Genomic DNA, 17,425 nt, shown 5'->3' with positions numbered 1-17,425 from the left:
CTTCTCCCTCAGAAATTTACTTTGGCTGTTGGCTAATGAGCATGCTCAGTTCTTCTCAGGTCAGATCACTAAACACATTCTCCAGTCTAACAGCCAATGAAGAGACAGCATTGCTGGTTCCCGTAGAAACTCTAGCTATCTGATCCTTTTTTCACTAAACCACCTCTCATCTTAACCATTACAGTGCTCAATCCCAGCAGAACTTTTTTATCAAAGTAAAATGTGCCCGAGTAAACCTGCATTCTGCATTACATGAACTTTACAGCATACGTGTCCTGCAGATGTCAGTGTTAGGGATGATGTGTCGGAGGGAAAATGGCCATCGGGTGAAAGCTGCTATTTGTTTTAGGAAAATGTGATGGCGCTGGCAAATGGAGGGGTAAATGCAGTACAAATGATGTGGCTTGGGTGGGGAAGATATGCCCAACTTATATACATGGTAGGAAAATGTAGGCTTTACATGTCCTTAAAAATATTTATTAAGTTCTTAAACTAAAAAGGACCCGGCACATTTCAACCTCTCCTATAAGGGATCTTTTGTCAGGGACACCTGCAAAAAATAAAATTACAGACTCACATCTTTATAATTAGGGATGCACCGAATCCAGGATTTGGTTCTGGATTCAGCCTTTTTCAGCAGGATTCGGATTCGGCCGAACCGACACAGAATCCTAATTTGCATATGCAAATTAGGGGCGGGAGGGAAATCGTGTGACTTTGTCACAAAACAAGAAGTAAAAAATATTTTCCCCTTTCAACACCTAATTTGCATATGCAAATTAGGGTTTGGATTTGGTTCGATATTCGGCCGAATCTTTCACGAAGGATTCAGGGGTTCGGCCGAATGCAAAATAGTGGATTCGGTGCATCCCTAGTTATAATGCAGAAAAAATATACTCTACTATTACTCCAATGTAGTGTACCAAAACTATGCATTCATCATGGTGATTCTCTTCTATGATGTATGTGGTGCGGGTTACACATACTATGTGCAGATTCTTGTTACAGCAAATAGTATGTATTTGTTCTAATGTGCATTGCCTGAATTGTGAAGACTCTTCATAGATTTTTTAATATAAGTTTTGTAAGCTTTCAGGTGGCTTCCAACAGTAAGCACCCACTTGTAAATTGTTGAAGCATGCCAACACTGATATATCTTGTTGACCACAACGCAGTTTACAGGATGTAAAACCACACTAAGAATTAAGAACTAAGAGTAGGGGTGCAGATATGCAATTTACATTTTTGTTTGCAATTGACATTTTGTTCTGTTTTCAGTTACAGTTCAGACCGTTTACGTCCAGCAGGCAATGACCCTTTATGACCGGCCAGTCCAGATGTGCTGCAGATCATGTAACAGCATGATTACTACCCGCCTCGAATACAGTTCTGGAGCTCTGGCATGGTTATCCTGTGGTGGGCTCTGCTTGTTGGGGTATGGGCCAACTAAATTCTTTTTTTTAATCTTTTTCATGTCAAGGAGCTGAAATTGTTTAGTAAATAGACCTTGTGCTGAAAATACTTCTTGCATATCTTGAAAAAATATTCCTGGTTGATTATATTAAAGAGGGTAACAATGAAATCAAAATTACTTTACTTTGTGTGAGAAGGATAGGTAGCTAATCAAATTACCAGTTCATTGACTAACCCTCAGTTACCCTGTTTAATATAAACATTAACCAGATATAAGAAGGAGTTCATTGGGGGCGTGGCCTGACGCTGTACCTGTGCAGTCGCATGTGTTGAGAGCTCCCGAGACAGAGGCCTCCAAAGCCGAGATAATTGCGATATATTAAGATGACTAAACGTGGGAAACAGAAGGCGAAATCCCCTCGACAAGAAGCACCCTCTAAGAGCGGAATACCATCCTTCTTTACCGCCAAGGAGGGTAATGGCAATCAGAAAGACCGCCAGCGGCGGCCATCTTGGGAAGCCGGCCTAGATGAGGAGGCGGCCCGGGAAAGCGGCAATTCTACCTCCACCTCCACGACACCTCGGCGCAACCCACAGCCGGATGACGGTGCAGTCTCCCCAACACACCACACGGCAAGTACTGTTGTTCCTCATACGCATATTGCTGAGGGTTCTCTGGAGTGGAGCAGTGGCGACGGTGGGGAGTGGGGCAAGGCCCAAGAGTCGCAGGCCTCACAGTCAGAGTGCTGCGCGGCCCGACCCTCCGACTGCTCTGAGGCAGTGAATATTCACCAGTCGCAACCCCCACTTCATGGCTCCTATGCTTTGGCTGAGTCGCTAACTGGGGCCATTGACCAAGACACGAGGGGGCGACCCTTAATGGCGGACGCTGTAATGGCACAATCACACCTGCCACCTACACCTGATGTTTATTCCGCGGATATGCAAGCCATTAGGAGCCTTATTGGCAACCTCCCCACGAAAACTGATTTTACCATGCAGATGGCTCAGTTGGAACAATCTTTACGGGGTGAGATTACGACTATTAATAAACACATCCAACATTTGGGCGCTAAAGTAACAAGGCTTGAGGATCAACATGGGGAACACTCCAAGAAGGCGGAGTCCATGCAAGCAGTGATTGACGCCCAGTCACGGCAACTGCTCCAGTTACAGCAGCACCTAGATGACCAGGAAAACAGGAGCCGCCGGAACAATATCCGCATTAAGGGCTTGCCAGAAGCTACAGGGCCGGAGGACTTGCGTGTCTCCGTCCAGGACATTTTCAATAGTTTACTGGGTCGGCCAGACGGTACCCACCTGGAAATGGACCGTGTTCACCGGGAACTACGGCCTTTCAACCCGGAGGCTAAATATCCAAGGGATGTCATTTGCCGGGTCCATTTCTATGCGGAGAAGGAGATGATTATGCGGAAGGCGAATGATAAAGGTGAAATTGACTTTGATGGTGCCAAGCTCAAGTTGTTTTCTGACCTCTCCAAATACACGCTAAGGCAAAGGAGAGCGCTTCGCCCGTTGTTGCAGGCCATGCAAGACAAGGGTATCAAATACCGGTGGGGCTTTCCATTCGCCTTAATTGCATCTGATAGAGGGCGTACGGCGGTGCTGCGATTCCCAGCGGACTTGGAGGATTTCACGAAACGGCTCGGCTTACCCAAGATCTCAGTTCCGGATTGGAATCAACTTGCCTGGGACCCGCAGAGGAGACCACCCTGAAAGTTTGGAGCCTCCGACCTTGTCTGAGTCATCGACCCTTCTTTACAGCTCTACCCAGGACTGTAATATTGGCCAGGACTCCTGTTTGCCTATCCAGTGCCTTGGCCGACTCCCTCGTTGGGATACCTGTGTGACTGTACTAGTAATCGATGGCAGCTCTTCCACCGTGATCTGGGAGACGTGAGATATTAATGCTTATGCCTTTATATCTAACTTGTTAGTTTCTGTCTTTTCTCCCTCCACTTCTCTCCTTTTGTTTTGCTGTCTGCAACTTCATCTGCCTATCTCAATGCTCTGTATGTTAGATCTGAGAGAGGGTCCTGTTACTTCTGCTGTTACTAGGTCTGTGCCTACTATATGTGCCTACTATATGTGCCTTTTATAATTGCTACAAGTGGCCTGATGGTGGGTCTGCACGGGAGGCCTTAGACTGCCTCCATTTCTCTATATCCTTAATCATCCTGAGTGACAGTGCGTGTGCAGGGGCACCTCAGGCTCCCGAGTATTTGTGACTCTCAGATGCCTGTTAGCCTTCTCAGTAGCGATCCCCCACGGTGCTATGCCTGTTTCCTATTTTTCTAGTTAAAAACTTTTATTTAGAAAACAAAAAAAAAAAAAAAAACAAAAAAAAGAAAAACAAAACAAAAAAAAAAAAATGTTATTCCAGTTTGTACTTGGCGGCTTTGGAGGCCCCTTTTCCTCTTACACACCCCTCTCTAGTGTGCTCTCCAGTCCGACATGGTACTGGCGCCCGACCTTGCTCCCCACACTAGGGAAAACATGGGCATGAGACCCGTGATCACAGTTGTGTACTTAGTTTTTTGTTTATTGTTTGTATGTGAAATCCCGATTCCCTTGACACAGTTCCAACTAACTCATCCCCCGAGTCTGAGGAGTTCATGCCCTGCAGTTTGGTTTTTGGTAATTTTGGATAATGGCTAATATTAGAATCTCCACTCTAAACTGCAGAGGCATGAACACTCCAGAGAAAAGGTCACAATTGCTATACGAAATGCATAAGTCTAAAACAGATATCCTACTTTTGCAGGAAACGCATTTTAAGGAAGGGCATAGGCCTGTGTTCACCAACAAATACTATACTACCTGGTTTTTTAGTGACAATCCTGATGCTAGGACAAAGGGAACAGCGATAGCTATACACCGCAACTGCACCCATCACCTGATTGATACCAAGAAAGATGATTCGGGGCGTATACTTGCAGTAAAAATTGAGATACAGAAATCTGTTATAACCATAGTCAATTGTTACGCTCCGAATGTTCATCAGCCCCAATTCTTAGAGAAGTCGTTTCAATTTCTGTCCAATTTGATGGAGGGAGTTGTGGTTGTGGGGGGTGATCTGAACATAGCGCTGGAGCCCCTATTAGATGTATCCACTGGGAAATCGAGTATCCCCTACCGCCAACTGAAAAAAGCTAAAACTATGCTACATTCCCACCAATTAGTGGACAGTTGGAGGTTTCAACACCCGACCGTTAAGGATTATACCCATTATTCTATTCCACATAACCAATATAGTCGGATTGACTACCTTTTCATCTCCCATCATGTCCTGGATTGGGTTAGAAACACGGAAATCGGGGCTCAGACTTGTTCAGATCACCACCCGGTCCATTTAGATCTGGATGTCCCTGACCTTCCCATACGTGCTTGGTCTTGGCGACTTAACGAATCCTTACTGGATGATGCCCCTTGTCTTGCTGAATTAAGAGAGGTAATTTCTAATTTTGATTCCGATCATAAAGAAGACCCTACCCCGTGTCTAACTAAATGGGAAACTCTGAAGTGTATGTTGCGGGGCTCGTTAATTAAACACGGAGCGAGACTTAAGAAGCAACGGGCTAAGGTTATGCAGGAGTTAATCCTTAAAATTCAATCCTTGGAACGATCCCACAAACAATCTCTGTCCCTACAGGTATTTGGTGAGTTGACTAAGGCTCGTCAGGAATTACTAGCCCTCACTCAACAGCGATATAAGAAATTCATTGAACGGTGTAAGGGTCGGTTCTATGAGATTGGTAGTAAATGTGGGAGTTTACTAGCTAGACAGTTAAAGAGGAAACATTTGGCCACCTACATTCCTCATATTAACACTCCAGATGGCTCGACCACTCACCTCTCCTCGGAGGTGGCGGAGACCTTTAAGCAGTACTATCAGGCACTATACAACATCAATAACCCCGCCGCATCCAACATTTCCCCACAAATGTTGAATTATATCAAACACTCATCTCGCACAACGAATCACGACCCGTCCCTGCAGGAAGCATTAGCTCAGCCTTTTACAGCAGAGGAACTTAAGGCAGCCATTACCACAACTCCGAGTGGAAAGAGCCCGGGTCCCGATGGTTTCTCAGTGGGAATATACAAATCACTGGGTGGGAGTTTGGCCCCGGCAATGCTAGCAGCTTATAATTCTATCTCAGATCTCTCGCCTCCTTCCCCGGCATTCTTGGAGGCTACCATCACCTTGATTTTAAAACCGGGTAAAGACCCGAAGAACTGTACCAGCTATAGACCCATTTCGTTGTTGAACGTAGATACCAAATTGTACGCAAAATTGCTGGGTAACAGAATTAAGCCGTTGTTGAATGATTTGATACACCCAGATCAGGTGGGTTTTGTGCCCGGGAGGGAGGCGAGAGATAATACCTTGAAGGTCTTCTCTCTTATACAGACTGTTCAAACGGGGAAAATCCCGGTGCTCTTATTGTCACTAGATGCGGAGAAGGCCTTCGATAGGGTGAGTTGGGCCTTCCTTAAAGCGGCAATGCTGCAGGTGGGATGGGGTGAGCGGTTTATCTCTAAGGTAATGGCCCTTTATACTGTTCCCACTGCTAGGATTAGAGTTAACGGGATCCTGTCTGAACCGTTTAGTTTGGCGAATGGGACGCGTCAGGGGTGTCCCTTATCTCCATTGTTATACATTCTGGCGATGGAACACCTTTTGCAAGCAATTAGATCGAATCAGCTGATACTGGGGCCCACGATTGCGGGCCAGGAGGTCAAGACTGCCGCATTCGCAGATGACCTCTTAATATTTCTTAAATCTCCATTCCTATCCACTCCGCCCTTACTTGCGGAATTGGCTAATTTTGGGAAGTTCAGTAACTTTAAAGTAAATGTCACAAAATCTGAAGCTTTAGATATTTCGCTGACCCCGGGAGAAGCCAGGCGAATACAGGAGAACTTTCCGTTTTCCTGGCAGTCTCATTCGCTTAAATACTTAGGCATTCAAATCCCCACAGATCTGAGCCAGACGGCAACATTGAATTACACTACATTGTTAGCCCAATTGAAACAAGATATCAGTTCTTGGGGGTTGTTGCATCTGTCATGGTTTGGAAGGATCAACGCAATAAAAATGGTTATTTTGCCAAAATACTTATATTACTTCCAGACCATACCTCATCCACCGCCCCCAGGGATGATCCAGAAGGTTAATACTGTTCTGATACGATTTGTTTGGGACAACAAATCGCCGAGATCAAAAAGGTCTATTCTATTTACCCACAAAAGGAAGGGAGGCTTGGGGCTTCCAGATTTGCATTCTTACTGCCAGGCGGCCAATTGCCAGCGTATAGTGGACTGCTTCCATCACACCACTTGTAAACTATGGGTAAAGCTTGAGCAAATCCAGATGAAGCAGCCCATAACAGCGCTCCCTTGGCTGAAAGTATCTGACAGACTTAATAGACAACTTCTCCCCCTAGTTACACAACTTACGCTCTCTGTGTGGGATAAATTATCCAGATCGATCGACATCTCCAGCAACCCGGGACCTATGACCCCGCTGATTGGTAATCCTAGTTTCCCTCCAGGTACTTTGAGTAAGGGGTTTTTACATAAACATGGGCGAGACACTTTGCCATTTACCTCGGTCAGAAGTTCCAATGGCATAGCCCCCCTTCACGATATTGTTGGTGAGCCAGGGAACTCTTTCTCCTTTCAATTTATGCATCACCAGTTAGTACATTGGTTCCAAACACACTCTGACAAGGTTAAGTTATTAACGGATACAACGCCATTTGATGAGCTATGCCTAGCTAAGACCCCACCACAACATACCATCTCGCAGATTTACAATATCATTCGCAATCTGAAACAGTTACAATTACCTGGTTACACTACGAAATGGGCAGCTGATATCAAACGCAACATTACCGAGAAAGAGTGGGACGTAAGTTTTAAGCTAACACATACGATGGCAACAGCCTGTAAAGCGCAAGAGACGAATTACAAAATTTTGTCCCGATGGTATCGGTGCCCGGTGGTCCTTCATAAGATGTTCCCAAACTCCTCTAACAAATGTTGGAGGTGTAATTTACATTTAGGGGATATGCTGCATATGTGGTGGGAGTGTCCTATGATTCGAACCTATTGGGTCGCTATTATAAAATGTATCTCTAAAGTAACGGCTATGGACCTCCCCATTGACCCTGGGATGGCACTTTTATCAATACCTCCTCCACAAACCATTATTGTGCGGAAGGCATTGGTTGCATTCGCCCTAACGGCGGCAAGATCAGTTATCCCCAGATATTGGAAACAAAGTGTTACCCCGCCCGTAGGGGACTGGATAAAGGAACTAAATTCAATCATGCGCAATGAAGAATTGCTCTCCTATTCCAACAAAACTCAGGATAATTTTGTCTGTACATGGTCGACGTGGGTAGTCTTTAGGGAATCGCCTGATTATACTAATATACTGGTCAGTTAATGGCATACTCTGTTCCTATGTCCCTCTACATATATGTCCCAGACAGTTCAGGGTGACCTTGTGACAACTCATAGGATGCTAAATACTCGGGTTTAGTATTCCCCCTCGTTTGCTGAGAGGGGAGTTAAAGGTTTAGCATGGGAACTGTGTCCCCCCCCCTTCCCCTTGTTATTGATGTATACCGTGCATGCATGTCTCTACTTTGAGGTTTGTGGTTAAAACTTTCTGTACTCATTGCCATGGACACTATAAATGTGACTGAATCTGCAATTCGATTACTACCTTGCAACGTGCAATAGTCCATGAATGTTTCTTCCAAGATATGTATGCATGTAACTCTTTTATATCAGTCATGTTGTTTATTATGTGTATTTTGTTTTTTAAAAAAACGAAAAAATAAAGAATATATAAAAAAAAAGAAGGAGTTCATTATAACCCTCGGTACCTTGAACTCCTTCTTAACTGGGAGCACTATTCTTCTTCTTCTTCTTCTTCTTCTTATTATCAACATAATAAAAGTTGGCTGTCTGCCACTAGTGAAGAGAGCCCAATCGAGCATACAATCTAACAAAATGGAGGGGCTTGTTTATACAGTAAATTACTAAAAATGAATGGTGCACAAAGCAAAATAATAGTACTACCTAAAAAAATTGTTTTTGAAAAAAGATAAATTACTATTAACAGGAGGACATACTCACAGTTTACCCCAGTCCCCGGGTGCAAACATACAGTGACATACCAATAGATTTGAGTTCCTCCAAACAATAAGCCAACAGGTAAAAAAATACAAAATATTTATTAGGACATACCGAGCAAAACCTAACGCTTTTCGTGCCTGTTGGGGCACTTACTCAACCTATGAGTAAGTGCCCCAACAGCGTTTCGTGCCTGTTGGGACACTTAATCATAGGTCGAGTAAGTACCCCAACAGGCTATATGTAAGTGCCCCAACAGGCATGAAATGCGTTAGGTTTTGCCCAGTATGTCCTAATAAATATTTTGGTATTTTTTTTTAACCTGCTGTCTTATTGTTTGGAGGAACTCACATCTATTGGTATGTCACTGCTTGTTTATACAGATCTTATCACTATTTAAACACACTCTCCTGATTTAAAGGGGGATGGCATCAGTTAGGACTTTATAACAGAAAAAAATGAAAACATTAGGGTTTTTTTTGTAAATGAAAAGAGTAAGCAGAATACAATTTGTTGTGTTCAGAGAATGTCTATATAGGTTATATTGGTTTATGCTGCTATTAGAAAATAGTAGGGGTCATTTACTTACCCAAGGGGTGCAAGTGCAGGAGTGCTAAGGGTATAAGGGTGTGCCCCCTGGTGCTCTCTTAAAAAGCACTTCCTGCAGTTGCTGGTGTCTTCACTGGGTGCAGGATCAAGATTCCGGCAGCATCAGGAGGCACAGTTCAGCCCGATCCCTGCCTTAGGCACCAATGAGGGCTGCATCTGAATGAAGCTTGAGGTAGAGGCAGAAAAGGGGCTGCAGTGCCTTCAAAACTTGCACTCAAACAATTTTATTTGGCTCTTAGCTTTATAGGTTTATACTCCCAAGATTAAAAGGTGTTTTAATGTTTTTATTTGGTCCATTTATTTAAGTATGCCATTCAGTCTATTCAAATTACCATTGACATATTTGGGATTGACTGTATCCAACATCAAAGGAGATCAGAAACCGATATATTGAAATATATTGAAAACAGTACCATTAAGGCATGTAGCAGTACTGCCTCTACAATTATTAGTTGAATGGGAATGACAATTCCATTAGACAGTGCATGTAAGGTCAAGCACCCCAGTGATCCATTAAGCAGTGTGGGGACACTGTGTGGTTCCAAAGACCGATGCTCAAATCAATTGGAATTCTGGTTATTCAGCTGATAGACACAAAAGTAAATTGCTACAACTGACCAAAAATAGCAGCACTATGGTGGTAAAGTTTTCCATTAGCTTTAGGATTAGCCTTGTATTTTGCATGGTCCCTACTATGAACAGACTGGAAAAGTAAAATACACATATAAATGTCTTTTTTGTTAATCTTAACAAATGTTTTTGTCTTATACAGGTGTATAGGCGGCTGCTGTCTGATTCCATTTTGCATTGATGCACTAAAAGATGTGGATCACTATTGCCCCAACTGCCACTCGTTGCTCGGCTCTTATAAACGCATCTAAGGAAAGCATACAATGAACAGAACAATCATGAATTGTTGTTTTTTGTAGATCACAAAATGGGAATTATTAAATAAGTCTGTCTTGTCATGCAGAAGCCAGAATATGTGATTTTCAGTGCCATCAATGTTAATGCACATTAATTAATTTTCCGGTCAGAAAATGAATCCGTTTCTGTTGTATTGCAACACAGTGAGCATTCTTTCCAGAAGAATATTTAACCTCAGGTAGTGTTCGCTTTACATCATCTCTTAAAATCTTTCCTGCAATGTAAGAAACAAATGATAGCATAAGATCCTTTATAAACACAAGATGTATATTTATATTTTTAAAGTTAGTTTGCATAGAAAAAGAAATGTAGTATTAGCTGGGAGCATGAGGACGCTGCTGGTAGAGGTTTCCTTCCTGCATTACAGTAATAGTCAAACATTTTCCTAAACCAGAACGTTAAAAAAAACAAACATGTATCATAGGGCATATATCTTATGCTAGAATGCATTTCGGTAGAAAATGGTTAGAACATTTTGTATACAGACTGGGTGACTTAGTTTAAAAGGCTAACCCCCCCTGTAATATCTGGAGCAAAAGTTTGCTACACTTCTTATAACCCATAGCAACTAATCAGGATGTAGCATTTACTGGTCATCTTATTGGTTTCTATTGGTTACTGGTCCTGGGCAAACTTTGTGCTTTTTGTTACATATGGGGGTAAGTTTGCCCAGTAGCGGTAACCCATAGCAACCAATACGATGTTTGCTTTGAAACAGGTGACCAGTAGATTCTACCTGCTGATTGGTTGCTATGGGTTACTTCATCTGGACAAACTTTGTGGGGTATATTTATCAAAGAGTGAAGTTAATAGTGAAGTTCTGCCACTAGAGGGAAATTCCGCCACTTCCCATTTATTTCTATGGGGTTTTTAAAGGCGTATTTATCAAAGGGTGGAATTTCACTTTCACCCATTGATAAATACGCCTTTCAAAATCCCATAGAAATGAATGGAGAGCTGCGGAATTTCACTCTAGTGGCGGAACTTCACTCTTTGATAAATTTACCCCTGTGACTTTTATTACATAACCCCATAAAATTCCCTTATTAGACATAATTTCCTTTGTAAAATTCCATTAGAATTTATATTATTGAGATGTACTATAGAACATACACTAGGAAGAACCATTATTCTTGTTTGCTATATTAGAATCCTTGGAAAGATTTTGTATTACCGTTTGCAGAATGTAGCGATCATGTACCAACCTATGTGCCAAAAAATTCCATGAAATGTCATGGTGTATCTTTCTATATATTTCCTACAAAAATACCTTTGAATATACCTTTGCTATGCATTTCCATTAGATATGTAAAACTGACATTTCATTTCTGGCTATTTATTAAATGGCCATGTCACCAGTTGTACTGTGAATCTCTTGTGTTTACATTGTTAGAGCCAAAGGGATAAAGGGCAAAGCCGTTACTTGTTCAAGTGAAGTTATAACTTTCAACTGGATTTAAAACGGTAAAATAACTGTTTATCACTTATTTAACTTATTATAGGATCCTAGTAGGAGAGCATTGCTTTTAAAGTTGTATTACGATAATAACTATTGTATGTATGCAGTCACTAGGCAGGAACAGTCGATCTGCTTGAGACAAGTAGAAATTGCTACTGATGTTGTTTTGGCTTTTCCTATAATTTCTTAAAAACCCTGAGTGGACTACAAATGTTTCCACTGTACTAGTAACCCTCACCTAGGGTTTTCTAGGTCTAGACATAAATAGGTACTGCACGGAATCCATTAATCTGGAAAGATAATGGATCTTTATGCAGTGTGAAGGTCCATGCTTTAAAGGCAGTGGCCCCAACCAGTGGCTCGTGGGCAATATATTGCTCCCCAAACCCATGGATGTTGCTCCCAGTGGCCTTAAAGCAGGAGTTTCTTTTTGAATTCTGGCTTTGAGACAATTTATTTGTTGCGTAAAAACCAGGCATACTGCAATGTCTCCTGTAGGCTTACAATCCAAATAGAGGCTACACAAGTGCAAATCACTATTTTTTTGCACCTCCAGGAATGTTTTCATGCTTGTGTTGCTCCCCAACTCTTGTACTTCACGGGTAAAAAAAAATGGTTGGGGTCCCCCGCCTTAACGCTTCACTACCATCGGCCAGAGATGAAGAACATTTTGGTTTAAGAGGTCTTTATTGGACATAGCATTGTTGTATTTTAGAGATTTCTGGATAAATGGTTTTTGGATAATGGATCCCACACCTGTACTGACTTTGCTGTTTTCTGTTGAAATTAGATTTCAACAGCAGTGAATATGGCAGTGTGCTAATATGTTTAAAAGAATAGAAGGATCTCTGTACTGTTCCTTTAAATGTACCTTTATGGTAAAACTTCTTTTTTAGTATTTTATTTTTTTTTTTGCCTTACTGTAAATTTGAAAATAAAAGCCATATGTATAAAAGGAGTAAGTGTTTCCCCTTGCAGTAGAAGTGTTGTTGATTTAAAGGCATTTATGGATCCTTTTTAGCAAGTGACCCTTTCTTTCTTTGTTTATACATAAAGGTGGTGGAGCCTGTATGAAAGGAGGTAGAACCTTCTGCTCAGTTAGGGCAGAGACACACATGGAGATTCAGGGAGATTAGTCGCCTGGCGACAAATCGCCTCTTTTTCGGAGGAATAATCTCCTCGAACTGCCTCTGGTCAGCTACAATCTAAATTGCCAGCGGGATTGAAGTTCCTCGTGAGGCAACATCGGAAACCGGCGATTTAGATTCTTGCTGGAGGGAAGGCAGTTTGGGGAGATTAGTCGCCGTGTGTGTCTGCCCTTATTGTTGATAAAGTGTCATGTCTAGCATGATCTCTTAGGTGCCTTTAACTAAAGATAGTGATTAGTCTCTCCACGTTCCAAAGTCAAGGGGGTCTGTATTTATATTGCTAGTGCTTCTGTTATGTATAGTATGTGTGAATATTGGTTTCTACTGAGCAACTGTTTATTGGGTGTATGCCAGTGCTAAAGTGCTGTGTGCCCTGTATATCAGTATGATGAGTGCTCATGGCACAGTGTACATGTGAATGGCTAACAGGAAACATTGCTTTCAGCCAAATGAGAGGAATTAGACGTAACCTTTTTTTTTCCTTAGCATAAGGACTGCATCTCTCCAAACCACAGGTCTCTTAGGTCTCGTACTGCCAAATGTATTCTGTTAGTGTCATTTTTATTTTGTTTAATATATCTGAATTGAATATTGTTTTCCCTGGGCCAGTGCATATGTTTATTCTAAAGGAGCTCAGACCCAGGAGATTCACTGAGGGGGAAGCGTAACATATTGCCATAGCCCAGTGAATGTAGTTTCTTTGCTTCTGTTTTAGTGTATATGTGTTGCAAGTACATTTTTTTTTTTAAATGAAAGCTGCTAAATCATTTATAGCAGATCTGTATATGAAATCTGTATAGAACTGTAGACCTATATTTGTTAAAGATCACATTTTGCCTGTAGAGTGACCGCCATGCTTTTAAAGTACAGCAATAGATCTAATAATGGACCAAAAGTGCCCTCTGTTTGAGCTGCAATATGTTTACAGCAATGTTTTTTTTAACGTAGATGATGTAGAACTCCAATCTGATGTATTTTCAGCTAATTGTAATCAATAAATGGAGTTTACTCACGTATTGCATCGTCCCTGTGTTTTTCCCTATCTTGGAGTGGAACTTTGCCTTGCTACAAAAATAAATAAATGGGTGTGACTAACGAATTTTCGCTCTTGGGTTTGGCCGTAACTACGCAAAATCACTAAGATGCGGATTTTACTGAACGTTACCTCTTCTGCCAGACTTGCCTACGCCACCTCAGACCAGGCGAAGTGCAATAGAGTAGATAGGAGGTCCTCAAAAAAAAAATTTGACAATTTTTCTAAGTCTCAAAAAATGCTGGCAACTTTTCAGTTTTTCAGGGTGATAGGCTGCAAAAGATCGTACATTTTTTTAGGGTAACCGGCTTCCCCCCCTACATTTCCTTACATATGGCACATAAACTATACACTGGGCTCATGTGTAGGGCAATATAACAACTCTATTTTATTTTATATGTATAGTGTAATGTATTTGCTGCAACATATACGTCCATTGAAATTTATGCAAATTAGCCAACGCTAGAGCAACTTCGCTTTGCTTGCCAAATTAACGCTAGCAAAACTTCATCGTTTGGCGCCCTGGACGCAACTTTGCATTTTAGTGAATTGGCGTTGTCCTGGCGAATTTTCACCTGGCGAAGTGTGGTGATGTGAGCAAAGCCGTCGCTGACGAATTTTTGTAAATAAGTGAATTTGCCCCCTAGAATCCACAGTGCTGCCACTAGATTTCAGTATGTGAAGTTTTAAATGAGATCTAAACCATCATAAAAGCTTGAATGTGCTAAAGGGAATGGAACATAGCAGGATAGTCACTGTTTAAGGTCCTTAGGGCATCCATTAGAACAGTCTGCCTTGCCACTCTGATCTGTTAAGATAAAAATGTAGGTATGTTGATGCCTGTCTTTGGCCTGTGTGGGATGTCCCCTATAAGTTGAAAAAAAAAACCCACTGGTGGTCAAGGGCCCCCATAAAAGTTTTTTAAAAACACTGGTGGCCAGGGGTTTAAAAAAAAAAAATACCATTGGTGTTCAATGGAACTTACCTTTAAAGGTCTTCTTCATTCTCCTCCTTTTCAGCTCCACTCGGTGACTTCAGCTCCATTCGGCTGCTTCTCCTCTTCTTTAGCTCCTTTCGGAGGCTTTCGTTGCTGCTTCAGCGACTCAAATATTAAAAACCACCAGGCCTTGTACGACTGTCCCTTCTGATTGTGTCCCTGGATCAGCTTAATTGTCCGTTATAAACCGCACTTGATTAAGATTATTAAAGTCGTTTCCGAAGTATGGGCATCTGTAGTACGAAAGTTACCCCTGGATATACTCATATGTTTTGTGATTTAGCGATTTTATAACCAGACTGTACTCGAACATGAAAGAGACCATTTAAGCATGTTTGCGTTGCACTTTGTCCACCAGATGGCGCCATGAACATGTTTTTAAATTTCTGAGCAGCTGAAATGAATTTGAAACCCAGTTTCTAATATTGATACTGGTTATTCTTGACAGGGAAGTAACAACCTTCCTCATATCTGGTTCTTTGCATGGTAAGTGCAAAAGATAAACTGGGCTTAGTCCTTGTAATCACGTGTAGGTCTCATCTGTTTCATTATAGGATATAGACCTGCTGCCACAGTGAATTCCTGTAAAAAAATGTGTCCGATTATTGTCTATAAGGTTCATTATAAAGCCCAGAATTGTTGGCATTTAGTTCTTATATGGTATTTTTTTTTAAACAGTCTGACAGTCCCACAAAATATTTACCCAAGCACCCCATTATTAACATGAAAGTAACCAAAGAATTTATGCTACAATTTCACTGTTCATGAGAACTGTTGGTTATATGTTTATAGTATCTCTGTACAAAAAAAAAAACAGGGTTGTACCTGGAACAGTTATGCCTGTAGTAAATAATTACTGCCTTTTCACCAGCAACACCCAAGTTATGTAAAGAACAAATAACAGGATTATACTACAAAGGACTACTGGAAAAAGATAAGATTGTGCTCAGGCAGTCTGTATCCAAAGAAAGCTTATACATTTCTGAAACTACTACAGAATCAGAAATACATTTACCATGGAAGCTCAGAAAACAAAGTAAGATTCAAATCATATATTAAAGGATAAGTAAACCCTTAAAACAAGTGAATGGAAAAAACGATGAGGGTGCTATTCTAAGCACTTTTGTAATTGACCTTCATTATTTATTTATTTTTTTAACTCCAAGATATTAAGGGGTACACGTACTGTCCATATGAATGCATTTTGTTACAACAGCACCACCTGCTGGTCATTTTCCAACCATTCTGACCACCAAGTAGTCAAGGAAGAAAAATGGCGGCTGATCTGATGTTCTTCTGCTTAGGGAAAAAATTAGAAACTTTTCTCAAATCTTTCCAAATCTTTGGTAGTTGCTCATTTTTTCCATGCAGTATATTGTAACTAAAATATCTATCAGACCCAGGAGACCCCCATTGTTTCGCATACAGACACATCGAGAAGCTTTTAGGTGCATAGGGGTGGATTCTCGACCTGCATTTATCCACATGCTGATAATCCCCCACATTTGGCACTAGCCTAGGAGAAGGGGAGATGTGAAGTATAGTTAAAAAAAAAAAAAAAAGACAGAACAAATCATAAGCACTTTTATAGTGTAATTAAGCTGTGACTTGAAAAGGAGGCACAATTGCTTAGGGGAAACTATCCCTGTGTTGATTGTCCCCCATAAAAAAATGCACACCCTTGTTTATCAGCCAAGCAATAGAGCACCTCCTTCCAAAGAAGGAGTATTGGACCCTAAAATGCCTTTATAAAATGTGGAAAAAAACTGTGATTTTCATGGTGTCTGAGAAAGGGATACTGCTTAAAGATTCTCCAAAGATGCCCTTTTGTCTCCTCGCCACGTACTTCAGCTGCACTCTCTTGTTCCTGAGGAACGTGTTTATTTATGTAGCTCAGACCCGCTGAGGACCAAGCCCTCTATATGGGATTACCAGATTTAAAAACAAAAGCCAAGCTGAGAAGCCTTTATTCTTCAGACTTAATATTTCAATAAACACCATCTGATAAATGACCCTTAAGGCTAATGTCACACATGGAATTTTGTCAGCTTTTTGTTACCACAGCCTATTAGCTCAAGGAAAAAAACTGTGAATCCAATATTATTATAGCCAGAGGGAATAGCCTACAAGTAGGGCTCATCATTAGTCCCATTAAGCCCCAAAGCTTATTCTTTATTTTGCCTCCACCTGTCCTTAATCAACAATAAAAAGCAGATCTGAACCAAGTAATATTGGAATACCTCCACCTTCTTGCTTAGCCCCTCTCCTGACCACCCTTTGGTCTGCACAAAACACCCCCAGTCAATATTATGGAAAGACCCCTGATTCAGAAACCTCCAGGTCCCAAGTATTCTATAAAATAAATCACTTACAAAATGAGCATGATCCCTTTACCTCCCATTGCTGCCTTGTATGCAAGCAAAGTATGTAAAAAAAGCCCATAAAGCAGCGTAAAAAGTGGTAAAGATATAGGATCCGTTATCTGGAAACTCATTATCCAGAAAGGCCATCCTCCATAGATTCCATTTTAAGCAAATAATTTACATTTTTATTAATGATTTCCTCTTTCTCTCACTGCAGACTGCTTTCTGCTGAAAGTTTTTGAACTGCTTAAAATTTCATATTTTAGTATTTGTGCCCCTAAATGTATTTCACTCGACGTTGGT

General features: G+C 41.3%; 1 protein-coding gene across 2 annotated transcripts in view; it reads left to right on the top strand.

Annotated features, from left to right (window-relative positions):
- litaf.L (lipopolysaccharide-induced TNF factor L homeolog) overlaps positions 1-13,745 on the top strand; it is a 28,766-nt gene extending 15,021 nt beyond the window's left edge. For both annotated transcript variants that reach the window (XM_018236303.2, XM_018236304.2), the window contains exons 3-4: positions 1,279-1,435; positions 9,968-13,745. In XM_018236303.2, coding sequence (XP_018091792.1) covers positions 1,279-1,435; positions 9,968-10,076 — 266 coding nt within the window. In that variant the 3' untranslated portion in view covers positions 10,077-13,745. The remainder of the gene's footprint in view (positions 1-1,278; positions 1,436-9,967) is intronic.
- Positions 13,746-17,425: the final 3,680 nt, after the last annotated feature.

The sequence above is a fragment of the Xenopus laevis genome, chromosome 9_10L (genome assembly GCF_017654675.1).
Source record: "Xenopus laevis strain J_2021 chromosome 9_10L, Xenopus_laevis_v10.1, whole genome shotgun sequence".
Taxonomy (NCBI): domain Eukaryota; kingdom Metazoa; phylum Chordata; class Amphibia; order Anura; family Pipidae; genus Xenopus; species Xenopus laevis.
Note: the sequence above shows the minus strand (reverse complement) of the source record. Positions and strands in the feature narration are given on the sequence as shown.